This window comes from Vipera ursinii, assembly GCF_947247035.1.
Source record: "Vipera ursinii genome assembly, chromosome: 7".
NCBI classification, from domain to species: Eukaryota; Metazoa; Chordata; class Lepidosauria; order Squamata; family Viperidae; genus Vipera; species Vipera ursinii.
In genome coordinates, this window is record NC_139521.1 from 59,548,961 (window position 1) to 59,571,444 (window position 22,484).

The 22,484-nt window shown below is 39.0% G+C and overlaps 1 protein-coding gene across 1 annotated transcript; it reads left to right on the forward strand.

The window, feature by feature from the left end:
* The first annotated feature begins 6,702 nt into the window (after positions 1 to 6,702).
* LOC310643423 (alcohol dehydrogenase 1B-like) lies at positions 6,703 to 20,703 on the forward strand. Its single transcript, XM_083367849.1, has 9 exons — positions 6,703 to 6,799; positions 7,427 to 7,528; positions 11,623 to 11,761; positions 14,337 to 14,424; positions 14,513 to 14,732; positions 15,655 to 15,918; positions 17,153 to 17,288; positions 19,232 to 19,370; positions 20,353 to 20,703. The coding sequence occupies exons 1-9, from the start codon at positions 6,782 to 6,784 to the stop codon at positions 20,375 to 20,377; spliced, it is 1,131 nt and encodes a 376-aa protein (XP_083223975.1). The 5' UTR covers positions 6,703 to 6,781; the 3' UTR covers positions 20,378 to 20,703.
* Positions 20,704 to 22,484: the final 1,781 nt, after the last annotated feature.

Sequence of the window (22,484 nt, forward strand, 5' to 3'; positions counted from 1 at the left end):
CGCCCACCCAGTAGGCCATACGCACTCTAGTCACGCCCACCCAGTAGGCTATGCCCACCCTGGCCACGCCCACCCGGCCCCCTGAGGGCAACCGCAATGCTGATGCGGCCCTCAATGAAATTGAGTTTGATACCCCTGCTATAGAGGGTGGTACTCATCTCCCTTTCAAGGCCATTAACACCTGCTGTCCGAAGACATTTCCATGGTTATGTGGCCAGCGTAACGTCACGGAGCTCTGTTACCTTCCCCCCCCCAAGGGGAAGGTAATTTATCTAATTGCATTTGAATGCTTTCGAACTGCTAGGTTGCCAGAAACTGGGACAAGGTTGGGAGCTCATCCCATCCAGCCAACAAGTCCAGTGCCTTAACCGCTGAGCCACCATGCCACCGTTATGATGCCCCTAGGCCACTTAGAACAGGGGTCCACAACCTTGGCAACTTTAAGACTTGTGGATTTCAACTCCCAGAATTCCTCGGCCAGTCCTTTGCTTTGATCATTGAAGTCCACAAGTCTTGCCAAGGTTGGTGACCAAATTTTGGGCACTTGGCAGCTATCACATATTTATGACAGTTGCATTGTCCAGGAGTCATGTGATCACTATTTGTAATCTTCCCAGCTGGCTTCTGACAAGCAAAGTCAATGGGGGAAGGCAGATTCGCTTAATGATCATATGAATCAGTTAACAAATGCAGTATTCATTTAACAACCTTGGCAACAAAGGTCATAAAATGGAGGAAAACTCACTTAACAATTGTCCTGCTTAGCAATGGAAATTTTGGGCTCAATTGTGGTTGTAAGTCAAGGAATACCTGTGTTAACTAGTACGTGGTCTACGTTCATAAGAGATGAGGGATGGAACTGAAACACATGTATAAAACCCATGAATGCACAAAGAGAATTAAATATGTATGTATGTATGTAAGGTAAGGTAAAGGTAAAGGTTCCCCAGCACATGCGTGCTAGTCATTTCTGACTCTAGGGGTCGGTGATCATCTCCGTTTCAAAGCCAAAGAGCCAGAGCTTGTCTGAGGACGTCTCCGTGGTTATGTGGCCGGCATGACTAGATGCCAAAGGTGCACGGAACACTGTTACCTTCCCACCGTAGTTGTCCCTATTTTTCTACTTGCATTTTTACGTGCTTTCGAACTGGGATGAGTAACAGCCACTCACTCTGCTACGCGGCACTTGGGATTCGACCCGCCAAACTGCCAACCTTCTGATCGACAAGCTCAGCGTCCTAAGCCACTAAGCCACCACGTCCCTCATGTATGTATGTACTGATGGCCTATTCTAAGCTGTAAATGCTCTACAAGGGAGCTTAGTTTTAAAAATCTTGCTAAATGAAATAATGGAGGGAGCCATCTAATTTCCTTTGGAAGGTTCTCTGGAGAACTAATGCTGTTCCTGAAAAATAGTATCTCCTAGTTTGACCTCTTTTACTTCCTGGAAGTGGGGGACTATTAACTGTTTCTCCTAACATGGCCTTACTGGCTGGTCCAATTTCTGTAAATGTATGCAGTCCAGGAGCTGGCAAAATGTCAAGCCATAAAAGGCATTTTAAGTCAAACCTAATACTTTAGAAGACTTTAGGAAGCCAATGAAGAGCTCAAAGCACAGCTGTTGCTTTCAAAAGCAGGCATCATTTAGCACTGTCTTCTGGACCTCAACTTCCCTGTGATCTTCAAAGTCATCCACATTGTAGAGTATATTGCATTAGCCCAACCATGTAATAGCAACAGCATGAGTAATTGTTGTTAGGTTTTCCTGCAGAAGGGTGAGCTAAGAGTTCCCATCAATGGGAAACTAGACTGCCCACAAATTCTGCAGAGCCACAGAGCTTAAAAAAAAAACAACCCACTTACGTCATGTTTCAAATAAATCAACGCAAAACCAGAAGAGATCAAACTTTGGCAAGCAAAGATGAAGCTCTCTCAGGTCCAGACTTGTGAGTGATGTTGAACGGCAATGGGAAAGAATTTGTGCACCAGATGGAAAAAAAAATCAAGACAGCTTCACCTCTGACTGCCAAGTACTAAAGGGCTGGCAAGACCCCATGCAATATCTCAACACAATCTGGATTTTGCACAATAGATTAGATAAAGAAGCAAATATATACTATATGTAATATAGTTTTCGGAAAGCATTGTGCAAGATGTTCTTCTATAAATCTACTGAAATAATAGGATTTTAAAGGTTTCTTTTTTAAAGGGGGAACCTTGGAGTCCTAGTGGACAATCACTTAACCATGAACCAGCAGTGTTCAGCAGCCAAAAAAGCTAATACAATCCTGGGTTGTATAAACAGAGGCATAGAATCAAGATCATACGAGGTATTAATACCACTCTATAAAGCCCTAGTGAGACCACACCTGGAATACTGCAACCAATTTTGGTCACTGTACTACAAAAACGATGTTGAGACCTTGGAAAAAGTTCAGAGAAGAGCAACAAAGATGATCCAAGGCCTGGAGACTAAAACATATGAAGAACGGCTGCAGGACTTGGATTTGTCTAGTCCGGGGGTAGGCAACCTCGGCTCTTTTATGACTCATGGACTTCAACTCCCAGAATTCCTGAGCCAGCCAAGCTGACTCAGGAATTCTGGGAATTGAAGTCCATGAGTCATAAAAGAGCCGAGGTTGCCTACCCCTGGTCTAGTCTAAAGAAAAGAAGAACTAGGGGTGACATGATAGCAGTATTCCAGTATTTGAGGGGCTGCCACAAAGAAGAAGGGTCACATTATTCACCAAAGCACCAGAGGGCAGGACAAGAAAGAATGGTCAGAAACTGATCAGAGAGAGAAGCAATCTGGAATTAAGGAGAAACTTCCTGACAGTGAGGATAATTAATCAGTGAAATAGCTTGCCCCCAGAAATCGTGGGCACTCCATCTCTGGAGAGTTGAGATGGTATAGGTCAGGGGTAGGCAACCTCGGCTCTTTTATGACTCATGGACTTCAACTCCCAGAATTCCTGAGTCAGGAATTCTGGGAGTTGAAGTCCATGAGTCATAAAAGAGCCGAGGTTGCCTACCTGTGGTATAGGTTCTCCTGTTTGAGCAGGGGGCTGGACTAGAAGACCTCCAAGGTACCTTCCAGCTCTATTCTATTCTTTTTTTTAAAAAAAAGGCATTTTCAATGTTGCTTTCATTCTTTAGAAATAGACTTTCACCCAGTCACAGACCTCTTCCCTTCAAATCCTCAGAAACAAGTTTTAATTTCTTGACATTCTTATAATGTTCAGAATTTCCAACGCAAAGTGAAGTTGACAGATGTTGCTCAAACGGGTAAAGTGACTTGTTTGATGAGAGAAAAGATATTATCTACATTTATTGATGACTGGAAGTCTCTTATGGACTTTTTGCATAAAAATAAAAAAAAATGAAAATGAACTTGTGATTTATAGTTTTGATAGGATAGATTATAGAAAGAGAAGTAATCTGATCTAACTTTAGAGAGAGGTAAAATATATTTGTATTTAACACTGCTGTGAAGAATATCATAAACCATTTCTTTACACTCTTTTTCTTTCCTTCCCTTTGTATTTTTCTTAACTTTTTTCTTTTCCTGCACTTTTTTGCTTTTTCTTTGATTTCTTTCCTTTTTTCTTCATTTATATTAGTTTGCGTTAGTCTTTATCTTCTTGTTTAAATTTTTTTAATAAAAATTACATACAGGGGAAAAAAAACCTAGTGCTCAGAATTCCTCATGAACCAACCAGGAGATCTTTCAGCTGACTAAGGGCAAAGGGCAAAATTGGTTCTACACCACAACATGCCCTTCCTTAATATTATCTTGCTACATTTATTTTTCCAGCAAGAATACAAGCCTGATCATTGCAAGTTGCCACCTGCAGTTAGAGAAGAAACCCTGGAAGACAGGGTGAACCAGGAATTCCCAGCCATGTGAAATGGACTTTTACTCAATTCAGCTGCAGGAGAGAAATTTAAGTGACCTGGAGCTACAGAACAGAATCACATCTTCAGTTCTGAATTACCAAGATTTATAGCCAGGCTTTCAATAAGTGCAGCATTTTCAACACAGCCAGGCTGTGTGGGAATCTAGGGAGATGCATTACCAATAGTTGTTGAAATGACCATGGTGAGGATTCCCAACAGCTCTTGGCCATCAGGTTGGAATTATGACATTCATTCGGTTCTAATTATGCTCACATGAGTACGTTCTTAGCAATTCCTTCATGCTTCTTCTCCCAACACATCCTATTTCCTTTCTGATTTTTTCCCTTTTAGTGATGCTAAGTATAGGATTCACCAGCAAGAAATAATTGAAGATTCTCATCAGTCACAGAGGCTTCTTGGTTACCTATTAAAAAATAACTTTGATGAGTATGCAGTTTCAAGCTGTTGTACATATTCCTTCCCATACCTATTCCATGTTACTTCAGAAGCAAGACTTTGTGTGGGGGGGTTCATCTTTGTTTTAAAGAAGTTACATACCTAAGAACTTACACAAGATGAAAAATGTGATACATTGACAGTGGGTCAATTCCATATGGCATATTGTTATCAAAGTCTCCTGAATAGATTCTCCTTACTTGCTGAATAGTGAAGACAAATGTATAATTATATACCAACTGCACATGGAATTTGGATAGGCCATTCATAAGTAACCTACTAGGGACGCGGTGGCTCAAGGGACGCGGTGGCTCAGTGGGTTAGGACGCTGAGCTTGTTGACCAGATGGTCGGCAGTTTGGCGGGTCAAATCCCAAGTGCCGCGTAACAGAGTGAGCGCCTGTTACTCGTCCCAGCTTCTGCCAACCTAGCAGTTCGAAAGCACGTAAAAAGGCAAGTAGAAAAATAGGGACCACTACGGTGGGAAGGTAACAGCATTCCATGTGCCTTTGGCGTCTAATCATGCCGGCCACATGACCACGGAGACGTCCTCGGACAAGCGCTGGCTCTTCGGCTTTGAAACGGAGATGAGCACCGGCCCCTAGAGTCGGAAACGACTAGCACACATGTGCAAGGGAACCTTTACCTTTACCTTTAAGTAACCGACTAGCAATGTCAGCTGGCCTAGCTTAATCATCACTTTTACTCTAAAGTCAATATGTTATACAACATGTTCAAAGGTCTTGGGTTAATAATGTTTGCCTAATTTCCAGAAACGTTGAAATATTATCAGGATGACACAACATTTATTCTGCTTCTTGCGTCTTAGTCACTATTTCTTAACGGGCTTTCTGTGGCGGCTCGAAAATAGCTGAGAGAAATAGAGAGGATGGGAAAAGCAGCTTCTTTCTATCCATGTCTTCTACTTAAACCAGAGTAAAAATAAAGGAGTCACTGTAGTAATGTGCACAATGTATTAAAGGTTCTTTTCTCTCTTGTCTCAGTCATCCAGCAAATCTTTTGCTGTCTATAGAATATCGGAGAATAAAAAAGCTAGCAAAAATTAAAACATTTCTGCCACTTTCACAAGATGAGTCAACATGCAGAAAGACCATTCTCCATAACCTTAAGGTAAAAATAAAATAATGAAAGCTAGAGATGATACCAGTAGCAAATAGTTGAGGCTTAAAAGCGGGGGCCAATTGAGGCTGGAAACGTTTGGGATATAGGTGCATCTATTAAAATAAAATAAAACAACAAAACTGGAAGGTAGTGCAATTGTGATGCCACTCTCCTTTCCTTTATTAAAGGAGGAACATTGCATTTTATGGTCTCTTTACAGTTTCTACTTACACCCTGCAACCACATAAGCCATTTCAATATGATTGATGTGTTGTACATTGGATGCAAACTTTGTCTTTAATCACCTCTTTACAATTCCTACCTTTTTTCCTATCAGCTAAGCGCAAAGGTTCAAAGGTATAACTTTGGGTCTCCACAGCAGCCAACCAAATATACCTTCTAAAACTCACAAGGGCAATTGTACCCTGTCTGTCAGCAAGTGGAATTCAAATAGAAGAATTGAGAGTCGTGTTCCGCTCTATAAAATAACAGGGCAAAGTCTAAATTCTCTTTGTAGGTCCATGAACCATAAATATTGCTTCCAAGCCTTCCATTTTATGGCCATCCCTATTTTTGGAGTCATTCCAGAAGCTTAATTATGCACAGCATGAAGTGGTATTTATTTTAGTAAGTCTTGATCCAGCAATGATTTAATTTCATCAAATGACTCTGAGTTTTATTATTATGAAAGAGGGAGAATTTTTTTTCTTTGCTTTGTATGCGTTCCCTCACTGTCACTCCACACCATGCCATGCATAATAATCAATAGTTACCATTTCTTCTAATGTAAAAAGCTCATTGTCCTAGCATATTCTCAAAATAAAGTTGCTAGAGCTGTCCAGTCACCATCTTTTACAATTCTACAATTTTTTTAAAAAAAGTCAAGAACGAACCAGAAAGTACATTATTTCATTTGTACTCATAACAAACTGGCAGTTTGTTTTCTATGTTTGTTTCTTGAGATTGCCAATGTAAACCCTGCATTTTTTCACACGTGCCGTATTAATTGCTGTTTCTTGGACTTACATAATACAACCCTTTATGCATTGCTTGTCCGGTTAATATCTACACTGAAGCTGTAAATTCCTGCTAATCTATGTGTGCTTAATTGTCTGATGTTACAAAATAACCTGATCAAACTAGTCAAAGTAAAGGAGTGGCTAAGTTTGTTGGGTGGAGCTGGGAAAGTACTACAGTTAGCTAAAAGAGAAGTAAGCTTTTTGCAGTCCATATTTTGAAGGCAAACTGTTTTGCACCAAGTACAATAACCTAGAAGAGGTGAAATATCTGTTACAAAATCAAGGACTATGGGCACTGCAGGGAAAGTAAGTAGACTATTATTTCTTTTAATGGTGATTATTCATTTCTGAGATATACCACAATACAGAATTGTTTGCACTGTGCTTGGCAAATTGCCTGAGACTGATTCTAACGTTTTCCTGTGTTCCCCACTCACCCTTGGCACTTTTCGGGTCAGTAGCACTCTGAAAAACTCTGCATTTAAGACCATTCATAATCCCAAAAGTTCATTCCATCTACAGCACAGAATAAAAGTAGGTTTAGAGGTGGGATTCTGTTCAACAGATCTCACGTGGGCATTTACATTTGGTGGACTTAAGCTCAAACCTTTGGTTCCTGGCTTTTCTTTTTTAAAGTAAATCAAGCCCATTCTAATTAATTAAACAAGAAATGTTTCAAGGGCTTGCCAACACATGGAACAGGAAAGAAAGAAATAGAGGAACTGTTAACATGGATTATTCTGTAGCATGACTGATTGTAGGAAAAGGGGTTGTCAGAGAGAGAACATGGTTGGTCAAAACTGAGCTCAACAGTCAGCTGAGAAGGAAGGTATTTTGGATGCAAGAAGAATAGGCTTCTCTATAAATATCTGATTAATCAATGAATGAGTATCTTCTCTTACAATAAATCATCTCTTGCTTCCATTTTCTTAGGTACTCAAATGCAAGGCAGCAGTAATCTGGAAACAAAAAGAACCATTTAGTATTGTGGAAATAGAAGTAGCTCCACCAAAAGCACATGAAGTTCGCATCAAGGTAAAGGGAATGAACCAAAATCCATGTTAATGCAAGTTATTCTTATCTGCGCACAGCCATCTGAAATGGGGTATGTTGAGGAGTACCACCTAGAATGGTTTCTTCATTCTTGGGAACGAGGGACATGATCTGGAAGCAAAATGAGACAGATAAAATCCCTTAAGTATTACCTTAGAAGCACAGTTGTTCAGGAACTCCACATGGGTATCCAAGCCCACAGAGGACACTGGCTGGAAGAGAGACTAACATCTTGTGAAGGTTCAAGTTCAAATAAAGCTTTTCTCATTTTGCTAAAATACAATTAAGCGTGATCAAAAGCTATGACACACTTTGATTAATTAAAAAAACAGAACTTTTAGCCTTCGTGGTAACTTTGACTTCCATACATCATATGAATCTTCCAATAGAATTCTGCTCATTTTTAGATTGCATTCAGTGCAACCAAATCTAGGATCCAGTATGTCTGAACACATGACAAATGTCCAGATTCACAATCCACAGTCCTTGATCTTTGGTGCAAAGCTTATACAAGATTTTTAGACATGCTGTATCTGCACTTAAAATGGTTCTACTATACAGAAATTTCCTCTGTCTGCAGACTTGGAATTTGTGATGGTGATCCAACAATATCTAATAATTTTTTCTCCCAGAACCTTGCTAAACAATCATTCTTGGGAACGAGGCAGCCCTGACAATAAAAAAAAATCCAGTTTCAGGTTTGGGGAAATCCTGGACAAGCAGTTGTCAACTTGGTTTCACCCACCGGACACCATAACATATGAGACCACAATGCTAGTAAGACATGGCCTTACAGCCTCAGTTTACAAGATAAGAAGCCCAATTGCCTATTGTGACACAAATCTACCTCCAATTGGGAAGATGAGGGTACCATAACAATGTCACCATCTTCTCTTTGAATGTCTTTGCCTTGTTGTGGAGCTAATATAATGTGGGTGAGCTGGTCACTTCAAAGATCTAAGCAGTTATCTGTAAAACAGGTATGATCAGCTGTTGCTGCAATATATGTCACATGTTGGCTGATTGCATAATTTAAATGGGCTTGCAAGAGGTGAGTCTCTTTATAATTGCAGATCCATATTTTCATGTTAGGGAGGATCTACTCTGGAAACCCTTTTGTATGTAAAATGCTATGTGGACAGTGTTACTTCCAAAGGAAATAGGTGCTATGTTTCAAAATACAAAGCACATATCAATTCATAATGTAAGTGCTAGATAGTGCAAATTTGCAAGAAAAGTTAATGTCTTATTCTCAGGCTAGCAGCCTCTGGTTCTCCCCCACCCTTACCATCTGCAGTTGGATACCAATTAAACTACTAATTTCTTTTGAGAATACCTACTCTTTTATCTTTTCAAAGGACCAGATCAAATAAATGCCATAATCTTTTTTTAAGAGGTTTAACAATATGGATGGAAACTTCTGTAGCTCCTAGAGCAGACATGTCAAACACAAGGCCCGGGGGCCGGATGCGGCCCGCGAAGTGGTTTCATGCGGCCCGCGAAGCCATCCTGGAAACAGTGAGGGAACAGCCCCCACTGCCTTGGCCCTGGCCCAGAGACCCTCCTTCTGCCAGAGACCCTCAGATCTGTCCCACTCCTGCCCAGGCCCCCATAGTCACCCTTGATGCGAACGATGCAGAGCTGGCCACACCCACCCAGTAGGCCATACGCACTCTAGCCACGCCCACCCTGGCCCTACCCACCCGGCCCCCTGAGCGCAACCGCAATGCTGATGCGGCCCTCAATGAAATTGAGTTTGACACCCCTGTCCTAGAGTGAAGTGTATCCTAGCAACTTCCCCAAGATGCAGTGGAGACTACTTTCAAATGCATTGTGCTCAGTAATTCAGGAAAAACACAGTGGAAATGGACTTTTGAATTAGGAAAAAAAAGAATCAGGAGAATGGATTGGATTGAAATTTGCATCAGGCATTTTATGAGTGAGGCTGTAAACACACTGATGCCCAGTGTACTGTAAACATACAGTAACGCCCATCGGGATCTGCCCTTAAATTATAGTAATATGCTATAGCAGAGTTTCTGAACCTTGGCGACTTTAGGATGTGTGAATCTCAACTCCCAGAATTCCCCAGCCATTTCCCCCCTATCTGGGGAATTCTGGGAGTTGAAGACCACACATCTTAAAGCTGTCAAGTTGTGAAACACTTCACTCTAGAATCACATTTAAGACAAGTTATTAAGGAATACAAATCCAATGCATGGATCAGAATTAAAAATCAAAAGTAAAAAGGGGCTCACAAATTATTGTCTAGCGTCTGTTAAGACACAGCAAGCAGAGGATGGCTTGCTATATCTCTAGATATAAACTGTAATAACAAACTGCTGTTTGTCCTGATATTCGATCAGAACTTGCCTTCTTGTAACTTAAATTTATTATTTTGAGTCCTGCATTCTGTGGTGAGAGAGAACAGGTTTTGTCCCCTGTGTAATATCTTATCTATTATTTAAAAAGTGCTACTGTAAGTCCCTCTGCCAATCTTCTCAAAGGTAAACACTTTTAGTTCTTTTAACGTCTCATAGGATTTAGTTTCTAATTCCTGGACTATCTGTCCTGGTCCATTTTGATTAGGAATACCCTTTGAGTATGATTTTAAGCCAGATATGTATTTGAAGAGCCTTGTATGTATTAAAAGAGCCTTGGTGGAGCAGTGGGCTAATGCCTCCTTAAGTAACACCAGCTGCCTGCAATTAGTGCAGGTTCGAGTCCCACCAGGCTCAAGGTTGACTCAGCCTTCCATCCTTCCGAGGTAGGTAAAATAAAGACCCAGATTGTTGGGGGCAATAAGCTGACTTTGTAATAATGCCGCTTAATAAGCAGGTATATACATAGAATGAAGGCTATTGCTAAGCACATTGTGCTTTAGATTGTAAGCCGCCCTGAGTCTTCGGAAAAGGGCGGGATATAAATGGGATTTTTAAAAAAAGAAAAAAATTGTCATGTCACGCAGTATCTCTTCAACTAGCTTACCAATGGACTTTCTTGAAAGCAGAATTTTCAGTAGCTAAGGCAGCACCTAGAATATGAACTGATGCCAGTTATTGAGAAAATGTTGCGTTCTTCTTCAAAGACTCCACTTGCTGCTAATGCAGTTTAAGGTGCCAGGACAGGGGTAGGAAACCTTGGCTCTTTTATGACTTGTGGACTTCAATACCCATGCTGACTCAGGAATTCTGGGAGTTGAAATCCACAAGTCATAAAACAGCCAGGATTGCCTACCCCTGTGCCAAGATTGCCTACCCCTGTGCCAGGATATTTGCAATATGTTAAATCACCTGGATGTCAGCCATTTCTTAAATGATGACTTCTCCAACAGGTGATTGGCCCTATATTGAAGACCCTTTCCAGGTGTTTCTGTTGTATGAGTTGACATTTATGTGATAGAACGTACATGGTGTCACACCCCTAGAAATTTGCCATCAAGGAGGTTTACCAAGGCTAATCATTACTTTTCAATGCTAGGCAAAAATGCTGTGTAAGACCATTTTTTTTTAAAAAAAATCTTTTCTAGCATTTGTTCACAGGTGCAGGATCCCCTTTTGGGGATAAATCAAATATTGATCTGTTAGTTTCAACAGGATTTGACTTGTCAGCTGAGCCTGACATTATAAGCTGACATTAGTGGCCCAAAGTCACTCAGCCAGCTTTCATGCCTAAGGTGAGAATATTGCTTATAGTCTCCTGGTCTCCAGCCTGGAGCTTTAACCACTAGGCCAAACTGTCTCTCATTTTTGTTATCTCGCTTTTTAAAATGAATGAAGTTTTAGAAGTAATTTTTGTAATTTTTAAATAATTCCAATACTTCTTTTAAAAAAAAAACTTTAAGTGCATTTTTCTACAGGAAGTTACCAGTTTTAATAATTGCACTTATAGCTCTGCCTGAAAATTGAGGTTCAAAGATTGAACATAGAAGTCACATTACTGTTACCAGTTTTAATAATTGCACTTATAGCTCTGCCTGAAAATTGAGGTTCAAAGATTGAACATAGAAGTCACATTACTGTAATTTAAGCCTAAAATAATATACTCCAATGAATTATCTTCTACCTTTCTTCTAGATTTTGGCTTCTGGAATTTGTCGGTCAGATGACCATGTTGTAAGTGGTGCAGTAAAGGCAAAGTTACCTATTATTCTTGGTCATGAAGCAGCTGGTGTGGTTGAGAGTGTGGGGGAAGGTGTTACCAGTATGAAACCAGGTAAATTCAGAATTATCAGTGCAAAACCTTCCCCAGTAAGAATAAAATCAATAAGGTAATCAACCACTAGGAATGAAAAATGATGTAATAAGAATAAAATCAATAGGGTAACCATCCACTAGAAATTAAAAATGCTGTGCAGGTAGGTCTCAACTTACAACTATTCATTTAGTATCAATTGAAGTTACAATAGCACCAAAAAAGTGACTTCTGGCAGTTGTAGTATCCCCATGGTCACATGATGAAAATTCAGACGCTTGGCAACTGGCAGATATTTATGACAGTTGCAATGTCCTGGGGTCATGTGAACACCTTTTGTAACCTTCTGACAAGCAAAGTTAATGGGAAAGCCAGATTCACTTAGCAACCATGTTACTAAGTTAACAACTGCAATAACTCACTTAAGAACTGTGGCACGAAAGGTCAGAAAATGGGGCAAAACTCACTTAATAACTCTCTTGTTTAGCAACAGAAATTTTGGGCTCCGTTGTGGTTATAAGTCAAGGATTACCTGTAAGTGATTTGAGTTCAGAAATTTAGGGGTGCTATTGGAATTCTAAATGAAAATACTAGCAATAGATTAGTAGTATCTCCTCAACTATACCCCACAATAAACCACAAGCATTGTTCTCTCCAGAACTGTTAGTTTAATCATCATCATCATCATCATCATCATCATCATGTACAAAAATCTACTGTCAATCCAAATTGCCGACTTTGCAATGACAAAGTTGAAACTGTTTCACATTTAATATGTGAGTGCAGGAAAATTGTGCAAACTGATTACAAAGCTAGACATGACCAAGTTGCTAAACTAATCCACTGGGCATTGTGTAATAAATACGACTTTCCTGTGTCCGAAAAGTCGTGGAAACATAAGGTAGAAAAAGTTGTCGAGAATGAGAGGGTGAAGATCATGTGGGACTTCCGAATACAGACAGATCGCCATTTGGAACACAACATGCCAGATATCGCAGTCATAGAGAACCGAAGCGTACAGTTGATTGATATCGCTGTACCAGGAGATGCCAGAGTCAAAGAAAAAGAACTGGAAAAAATTACGAAATACCGTGACCTGGCTATCGAAACTGCATGATTATGGATGAAACATGTAATAGTGATACCCATTGTCATTGGGGAACTGGGAACTATGTTCAAAAATTTTACAAAATATATCAAGAAATTGCAGCTTCCTGCAATAACTCCAGCAAAGCTACAAAAAACTGCGCTACTTGGAACATCTTACATTTTAAGGAGATACCTGGTATTATTTAAGGAGATACCTAGGATGCTGGCAGCAGCCCGTGTCAACCATTAGTGCCAGTCAATTTGAGTGTTCAGTTGACTTGAGTTTCATGTTTTATGAATAAAAGTTTTATAATCTTCTGCAAGAAGATCTCACAGACTGACTACAAGCAGTGGCATAACAAAGTAGCAACAATGGTGCATTGGAAGATCTGCAAGAAATATCATTTGCTTGTAAGCAAGAATTGAAAGGATCATAAAATAGAGAAAGTCATAGAAAATGATAAAGTTAAACTGCTCTGGGACTTCAGAATTCAAACAGACAAGTGCCTGCAACATAACATCCCGGACAACAATTGTCGATAAGAAAGACTAAAAACTCTGGATAGTGGACTTAGCAGTGCCTGGAGACAGCAGAATAGACAAGAAAGAACTGGAGAAGATAACAAAATACAAAGACCTACAAATAGAAATAGAAAGACTGTGGCAAAGGCAAGCAAGGGTAGTACCAATAGTAATAGGTGCTTTGGGTGCAATCCCAAAACAACCGGAGCACCACTTGAACACCATTGGCACTGACAAATTCGCCATTAGTCAATTGCAAAAGGCGGCCTTACTGGGAACTGCATCCATCCTGCGACGATATCTGTAATACCATCAAACATCCACATCTGCCTATCCCAGGTCCTTGGTAAGGACTCGATAGGTAGACAAAAATGCCAAATCCAGTCTGAACATCTGGCTGACTGTGCGAATAATAATAATAATAATAATAATAATAATAATAATAATAATAATAATAATAATAATAATAATAATTTTTATTTTATTTTTATTTTAATTCTATTTATATCCCGCCCTTCTCCGAAGACTCAGGGCGGCTTACAAGCTTAGCAGTAGCCTTCATTCTATGTATATGCCTGCTTATTAGGGCTTTCACACACACACACCCCAAGCGGCATTATTACAAAGTCAGCTTAATTGCCCCCAACAATCTGGGTCCTCATTTTACCTACCTCGGAAGGACGGAAGGCTGAGTCAACCTCGAGCCTGGTGGGATGCAAACCTGCACTAATTGCAGGCAGCTGGTGTTACTTAAGGAGGCATTAGCTCACTGCTCCACCAAGGCTCTAATGAAGTTGGTAAGGACTCAATAGGTAGACAAAAATGCCAAATCCAGTCTGAACATCTGGCTGACTGTGCAATGATCAATAATGATGATGATGATGATGGTGATGATGATGATGATGATATCTTTGCTATTTAGTTTCTGCCACTAAGCTCTCTGGAAGCTTCAGGCCCATTGATAATATCTTTTTCTCATTCTCAGGAGACAAAGTCATTCCAATTTTTCTCCCACAATGTGGCAAATGCAGTACTTGCCTGCATCCTAGAGGCAACCTGTGCAAGAAGAATGAGTGAGTTTTTGTTCTGACTTGTAGCACTACTGTTGTCCTGCATGGTAACCATGATCAATAATTCTGATTTTCCCTCCCATATTTTAAGCCTTCACACAGGGTCTGGATTAATGGAGGATGGCACCAGTAGATTCACTCACAAAGGAACAGTACTGCACAATTTTGCTGGTACCAGCACTTTCACAGAATACACGGTTGTACACGAGGATTCGGTTGTCAAAATTGATGCTGCAGCACCTCCTGAAAAAGTGTGCCTTATTAGCTGTGGGTTTTCTACTGGCTATGGTGCTGCCCTAAATGCTGCAAAGGTAAGCTTCTGATATCTCCATGTTCTAGGATAGTGGTTCTCAACCTTTTTTTCACCATGGATCCCCGTTAAATACCTTTTGTGGCCACAGATCTCCAAGACTCAAGATTTAAATCATAACATTTCTTCAAGCTTTTACAGACCCCCCTGTGTGATGACATTGCAGCCCCCCAGAGGTCTGTGGGCCACAGGTGGAGAACCACTGTTTGAAGACATGTCACTTATGAAGCTATAGTGCCATACATCTGCTCATAATGATTTGACTTCATTTTAATTCCATGGTGGAATTTGGCAGTTTGGTGGGTCGAATCCCAAGTGCCGGGTAGCAGAGTGAACGCCTGTTACTCGTCCCAGCTTCTGCCAACCTAGCAGTTCGAAAGCATGTAAAAATGCAAGTAGAAAAATAGGGACCACTGCACCTTTGGCGTCTAGTCATGCCAGCCACATGACCACGGAGACGTCCTTGGACAAGCGCTGGCTCTTCGGCTTTGAAACGGAGATGAGCACCAGCCCCTAGAGTTGGAAACGACTAGCACGCATGTGCGGGGGAACCTTTACCTTTACCTTTAGAAAATAAAAATGTTGGTGGCTGCAGACCAGTGTTCACTTTAAAGGTGTACTAACCTGCCAGGGAAAAGACTAGTTGAAAGGTAGAAAAGATCCTTTTGGGGAGAAAAGATATATTGATGGAAAACATTTTCTCTAGTTAGCCTTGTAGAATATATATATTTGTGACTGGTCACATTTTATAGCAGCCATTCAATGGATGTACAATTCTCTCCATGGTATCCATTTTGTGACAATACACATGAGATGCTCTCAAAATTTCAGGTATATTTTTAGCCTGAAAAAGATTCATTGGCCTTGTATTGGAGTTAGTATATAACTATAATGCTCCATTTTTTATTTTTATGCTAACAAAGGTGAGGTCTGGTTCTACCTGTGCCATTTTTGGACTTGGAGGAGTTGGTCTCTCAGTAGTCATGGGCTGCAAGGCAGCTGGAGCTTCCCGAATCATTGGAGTTGATATCAACAAGGATAAATTCTCCAAGGCAAAAGAATTTGGTGTCACAGAGTGTATCAATCCCCGGGATTTCGAGAAACCCATCAATGAAGTTATCTTTGACTTGACTGGGGGTGAAGGAGTAGAATATTCCTTTGAAGCCATTGGAAACCCTGAAGTCATGGTATGTGAATTAAGGTAGTACCACAATGGAAGAACTAAGAGGGGCATGGGAAACAATTTATCTCTTACTAAAAGCCAATTTGTTTTGTGGGTCTTATTTCATTGCAGTAACTGTAGGGTACTAAGTAACAAAATGAAGCAGGGGTTTGGTCTGGGGAAACCAGAAATAAGGTCTGATTACTTTTATCTCAGTGGGGTGATTGCAGGGAAAGAAACAGTTTGCTGTATTACTTCTGCATCTCATTACATACAGCATATACATATAGCAGCATGTACTGCACCTTTCAATTTGGTAAAGGAGTCACATGATAAGGAGAGCCAGTTTGGTTTAGTGGTTAAGCCACCATAATAGATAGAGGAGACCATGAATTCTAGTCCTTTCTTAGGCATGAGCCCTAAGAAGAAGGCAATGGCAAACCCCTGTGAAAATTGCAGGGGTTGTGCAGCCAATCAAGACCAGGAATCAAGACTAATTCAAAAGCATACACACACACACACACACACACACACACACACACCTAGACAAACCAGTGGGATTTTGCCTTATGTTATACAAAACTTCTTTGTTCTTTAGAGACTTTGCCTGATTTAATATTTAGCAAAAGGCTTGAAAGGGTTATGTTCATAAGTGCCAAATCATCTTTGTGAAATCATTCATGTACTCACTGAACCTAGCAATTAAAACATTCTAAAATCTTGTGAGATCCAATTTGTAAGGTTTCCCCTTTCTTACATAAGAGATTTCAGGATGAGAACACCAAAATTTTGCAGGATTTTAATGATTTCATGATATTTTAATCTTGGAGATGAATTATTGCTGGCCTTTCTATGCTCTAGAAAAAAGAAAAATTAGTAAGACATTCTATGGGACCATGGGTCCTTTCATGGAATGATTATGAATTATCTTGTTCCATCCATTAATCAAGAAATAAGAAGTGGAGGTAAGTCAATGTAACTCAATGTAACTCAAAAGGGAAGTTTCACATCCCTACTGTAGCCATCTGCCCCTACACCCAGCATTGGCCTAGAAAAAGAGAATGGAAAACTTTCTTTCTGTTGATTACTTTATGGTAGCCTAGCATAGGATGGCATTGCCACAACAGAGGAGATGTTATTATTGATATATTTGGAACAATAAAATCCTATATGAAATGTCATTGGAAGAAACATTGTGGTTGGAATGGTAAATGTTGACTTTGACTGGATTCATGCTTATGTCTTTGGGTTGACTTTAGCTGGCTGCCTTGAATTCCTGCCAAATAAATTATGGCAAGTGCATCATTGTGGGAGTACCCCCTTCGGTTTCTAACATTAACTTTCATCCAGCACTTCTCTTCTCAGGCCGCACTTGGAAAGGAACTCTTTTTGGAGGTAGGGCCTTTATTTGGCTATTAATACATTCTCTCTCTATGTTGTACCTTATACTATGGAAAGCTCAATATTACCAGTATAATATGACCTATAATAGTTGATCAAGACCAACTTAGTTTACAAACTGTCAGTGATCTCAACACCTAAGCAGCTGAAATCCTGTGTATCATCTTTTCCCAAACACTTAGTCTTCAGTTTCTATCATCCCCAAGTGGTATTGTCTATGGTTTTATTTGCAGCAATAGTAATTGTATTTCAGCATACGGTAGTTGGAAAGCACCCGATGAGGAAGATGCTCATCCATACATTGCATCTAATGTTCTGTCATCAGTACATTGTATGTAGATATTGTGATTTATTCCTAACATTTTGTTTTCAGTCACTGGAATCTTGACAGACCACTCTTGCTTAAAAGTAATGATATGGTTTCCTATCACTTTGAGGCAAGAGACACACAAAACTGTTAATGTTAATAGATTTAACATGCTTTAAGAAATGAATGCAATTACTGAACTTTACCCAGAAACACATGTGGAAGGAAAAAATGAAAATCCCATCTTGGTCAACCTATATTATACATACCATCCATTGTGCATCATTGACCCATCACAGCAATCCTCACTCCATACTCCATGAGGTGTAGCCTCCTACCACCAAAAGGTTGTCCCACTCTTTACTTGATCTTCTGTCACTGAATCATAGAATCAGATGTGGTTGAGTCTGCTATTACTCACAAGCCCAATTGGCCCTCAAGAAAAGTTAGATGAGAGTTCTCATCATTTCTCTTACACTGTTGGCTTGAAGAGTTGGAGGACACCCAACAACCAGCAGAGTGCTGCTTCTCCTGTAACTAGTTACCAAAAGGACCACCAAAGTCCAAACACAACAGTAAATTTTGGAAATGATTACGTAAAACAGTAATTATATAAAACAGGATTCAGAAACTTTACCAGAATTTCAGCATGTCTGGAATATCTGACTTCTTCAAGGGATGTTTTTAAAAACTTAAAAGCAGAAATAGCAGGGAGAATAACATATTAAGTCAAGTAGCACAGCTGCTGAAAAAGGGGTTTAAACATTTCGTAGTACAATGTTTCTGATTTTCTAAAATTGCTATCTTTCAAGATATTATTGTTGCAGAGGAAAAAACAATAATCAGTTTGTTTGTTTTTCAATAAACTGCCTGAAAAGTTAATAGTAGTTTCGGAGGAAGTGAGTACTGAGTCTGGGGAACATCCCAATTGCTCCTTTCATAGCTTTAATTATTATTTTTTAAAAAAATTCAAAGCACCAATTATTCATCTCCTGCATTATATAAATGCAAACTGTACTGAGAGGCAGAGAAAAATCCATAAGAAATAGAATTAGAGTTCTCAAACTCCTTATGCAGCCATATGGTTGTTCTACTGCTGCTACTACTTATTCATTTATATCCACCTTCCCCAATTCGGTATTCAACATAAATGCTAAACTTGCATGCTAGCATTTCTCAGACAATATGATCTTTAAAGTCCAACACTTATGGAGAGCATTAGGTTAAGGAAGGTTGATTTTCAATGATGGTCCAGTAATCTTTACAAAGGGCAGACATGATAATACCGTAGAGTCTCTAATTATATTTTCTTCAGTGCATGGGAACAAATCTTGAAGCAAGAGCTTTAGAATGAGTTGGTTCCTACTCCTTGCCTTCTGAGAACCAGGATTTCACAAATGAGGAATAGATGGGATCATGGAAATTTGACCAGAGTCCATAGGTTATTCAATGCAGAAAAAAGTCTGTAATTTATACAGTAAATTCCTCAATTGACAGTAAATTCCTCAACTCTGAGATCAGCAGATCATCTGATATCAACTCTTATTAAGAGTCACTGCCTCAAGAAAAGTGTTTTTTAAATGATCTTGTAAAATTAATGCAGTATCTTTATGTCCTTTTTTACTTTCAGATTGGAAAAGTAAAGATTCAGTTCCTAAATTGGTGTCAGATTACATGAACAAAACATTTATCCTAGATCCATTAATTACTCACACTTTACCATTTGATAAAATCAACGAAGGCTTTGATTTGCTTCACTCAGGAAAAAGGTAAGATTTGGTGTTTTTTTTAAAAAAAGGGGTTTTTCTCCCAATTTAAAATGAATAAGTATGGTCCAAAAGATAATGAACTGCAATAAGAAATTACTCACATAATTAAAAATCAAAATTCACATTGTGGAATTATTTCAGTTTTGCCAGAAGAAGCTTTGCAAAATAGTTTCAGGCAAGATGCCTAAATCCTAAAAAGAAGAAAATTGTATTAGAATTTGGAGAAAATATTACTTTGCTTAGTTGTGCTGTTGGGGTGATGTAACAGAGGTGATCATGTCATTGTGGTTGCATCTTGAATTTTTAACTCCACTCCAGAGACCCCCTATTTCTTGTAGAAACTAGATTAAGGCTAAAGTTTTCAGATAATTACCATTTTATACTGAAAAATTAATTTTCTTGCCATTTTAATTCTATTAGCTATTCTGAACATTTTTGCTAAAGATGACAAATTAATGAATAGCATGTATTTCAGTTCATTTCTAATCAATAAAGGCACCATTAGGGTGGTAATCAACTGAAATTAATGGTGATCCTTATCTAAAAAATTAAAATGTAGCAGAAAAGAGCTTCTGCATATTTGTGCAAGCATTTGCACCACCAAATTATTTGTTCCTCATACTTTCTATTAGAAGGCTGCAGCTGTTAATAGGGTCATCTTTTATGATGTACAGAAAAGCTTTTTGGTGGAATGCCTCATTTACACAAGAGAATGCAGATTTATATATGTTATTAATTCTTCCACTGAAATAATGGTATGTTAGAAAGGTTTAATTTTGGCACAATTAGTCCATTTTCCACTGTTTTTTTTCTCCCTACTTTCAATCTGCCTTGAAAATTCTTACAATATTAATCTATTAATAAAAATAGTCACTAATAGTTATTATCTTTGGGCTTGCTTAAAGTCTAAATAAAATTTCTTGAATTTGCTAAAGAAAAGAATTCACCATATTTAAATATAAACTATTTTCTGTTGTTTCAGCATCCGTTGTGTCCTGACATTCTAAAGTCTCTGGTTCTGAAGAAAAATAGAAAACCATTTCTGTCTCTGAATCCCCCGGAAATGCATTATGCAGCATATATACTTCAATAAGCCAGTCAACAGAAATAGAATTGTTTCTTTTCTTTCTATCTCTTTTCTCCCCATTCTGGTTCATGTGTTATTATTACTGCTGAATTTACCCCCAAGGAAGACAACCCTGACATTGAGGCAGTCCAAAGATTAGGCAACATAAACATGCTTAACATTCCTGTGTTTTGTACACTTTCCCTATTTCATCAGCTCTCTCTTTCTATCTTTGAAGCAAATTCTTGCAATGTTGGTTCTCCTGAAAAATAAGTACATGTTACCTACTTGCATTTGTGTGTTTATCCTGTCTGTGGCTGCGTTCTGAAAAAAACAATATGCCAGGAATTTTTTTAAGATCAATTTAATGAATAACGATTGGTTAATTATGTGCCCCTAAAACAAGATAGGGGATTTATAAAATTGTGTGCATGTGCACTCATAATCTTTTCTCTCACAAATTATTTTCACAACACAGACAAATAGATAAATATAAGGCCAGCAAGGATAAACTCAAATTCTGTACAAGGTGTAAGTTTCAGTAGCTCTTAATGGCTAAGGAGATAGATCTAGACTGGTGTTTTGTTGAAGTTGTAACTCATCTTATTCTCCCTAAATTGGGGTAAAAACTAGGTTAGAGTATTAAGCTATATTTTTCAGTCTGTTTGCAAGGATGAAAAAAGTTCAGAGAGATGTTTCTGTTGGACTTAAAATCCAAGGAAACCCATGTACATTTAGTCTTCATTAAGTCTCATTAATAGGTCCCATTTAAATATACTCAAGGCTTCCAGTTATACTGTCTATCTGGTAATTCATTCTGCTCATGCTTCTCTCCTGCTCCTGTCATTTCTAGATAAATGTATTTGGGGAAATACTCATCATCTTGGTTAAATGCAATACCTAAGCAAACAAATATATTAAATATACCATAAGCTAAATAATCCAGCAGCAGTAATGATCTGCAACAAGTTTACTTACTGCCAGTTCTAAAAACATAGATTATTTTATCACCATTTCTGAGCTTTCCCCCCACCACATGCACACTTTTTTAAGCAGCAGGATGGAATTTATATTTTTACAAATTCAAGATGAAAAATGATACACAGCTTTTTATTTGGTACAAATATTAATAGCTTGTGACAGGTTCTTTTGTCATTTTTAATGTTATGGATTAGAATATTTTTTCAAGTATAAGTAAATAAAATAAAGAGAGCCAGTTTGGTCTAGAAATTAAGGCACCAAGCTAAAAACCAAGCTACTGTGAATTCTAGTCCAGGGGTTTTCAACCTTTTCACCAATTGTACCACTTTTAGGATATGGCAATATTCGAGTACCACCTAGCAAGGTGTCAAAAATTTGATGACCAAAAAAATTAAAAAAAAACTGTTCAAAGTTGTAATTGCACTGAAATGACTTATGACCATTTTTCACACTTATGACCATTGCAGCATGCCCAGGATCATGTGATTTATATTTGGATGCTTGGCAACTGATTCATATTTATGATGGTCACAGTGTCCCAGGGTCATGTGATCCCCTTTTGCAACCTTTTGACAAGCAAAGTCAATGGCAGGGCTGCTGGTGGCCAAGTGCTAAGGCGGGACTTCCTTCCTTCCCTCCCTGTCTCCCTCTTTCTCATTCCCATCTCCTTCTGAAGGAAGAATTTGACACACACACACACACTCATATTTTCCCACTTCCATATATTCATCAAACAAGGAAAAGCCTCCAGAGACAGAAAAGACAAACCATTGAGGGAACTAGCTTAAAAAGGTACATTCCCCTTTAAGAATTAGCTACTGGCAAGAAAGGAAAGTTAAGGAGCGCAGCGGACACTTAAGGAAGAAAAAAAAATGTAAATAAATACTGGCTGCCAGCTAAGGCAGCCTCCCCAAATGGCTCCATTCATAAGTAAAGTATTGCTACAGACAAAATCCATTCAGGAGAAAAATACTTCAAAATCCCTTGCAGGAAAACTTACAGCTAACAATAGCAGAGCAATAGAAGCTAACACAAAACATCAGCCATCAGCCAAATAGAGATTGCTA

Coding starts and splice junctions, on each gene's coding strand:
- LOC310643423 (XM_083367849.1), top strand. Junction 7,529..11,622: donor CACATGAAGTTCGCATCAAG/GTAAAGGGAATG, acceptor CCTTTCTTCTAG/ATTTTGGCTTCTGGAATTTG. Junction 15,919..17,152: donor TTGGAAACCCTGAAGTCATG/GTATGTGAATTA, acceptor GGTTGACTTTAG/CTGGCTGCCTTGAATTCCTG.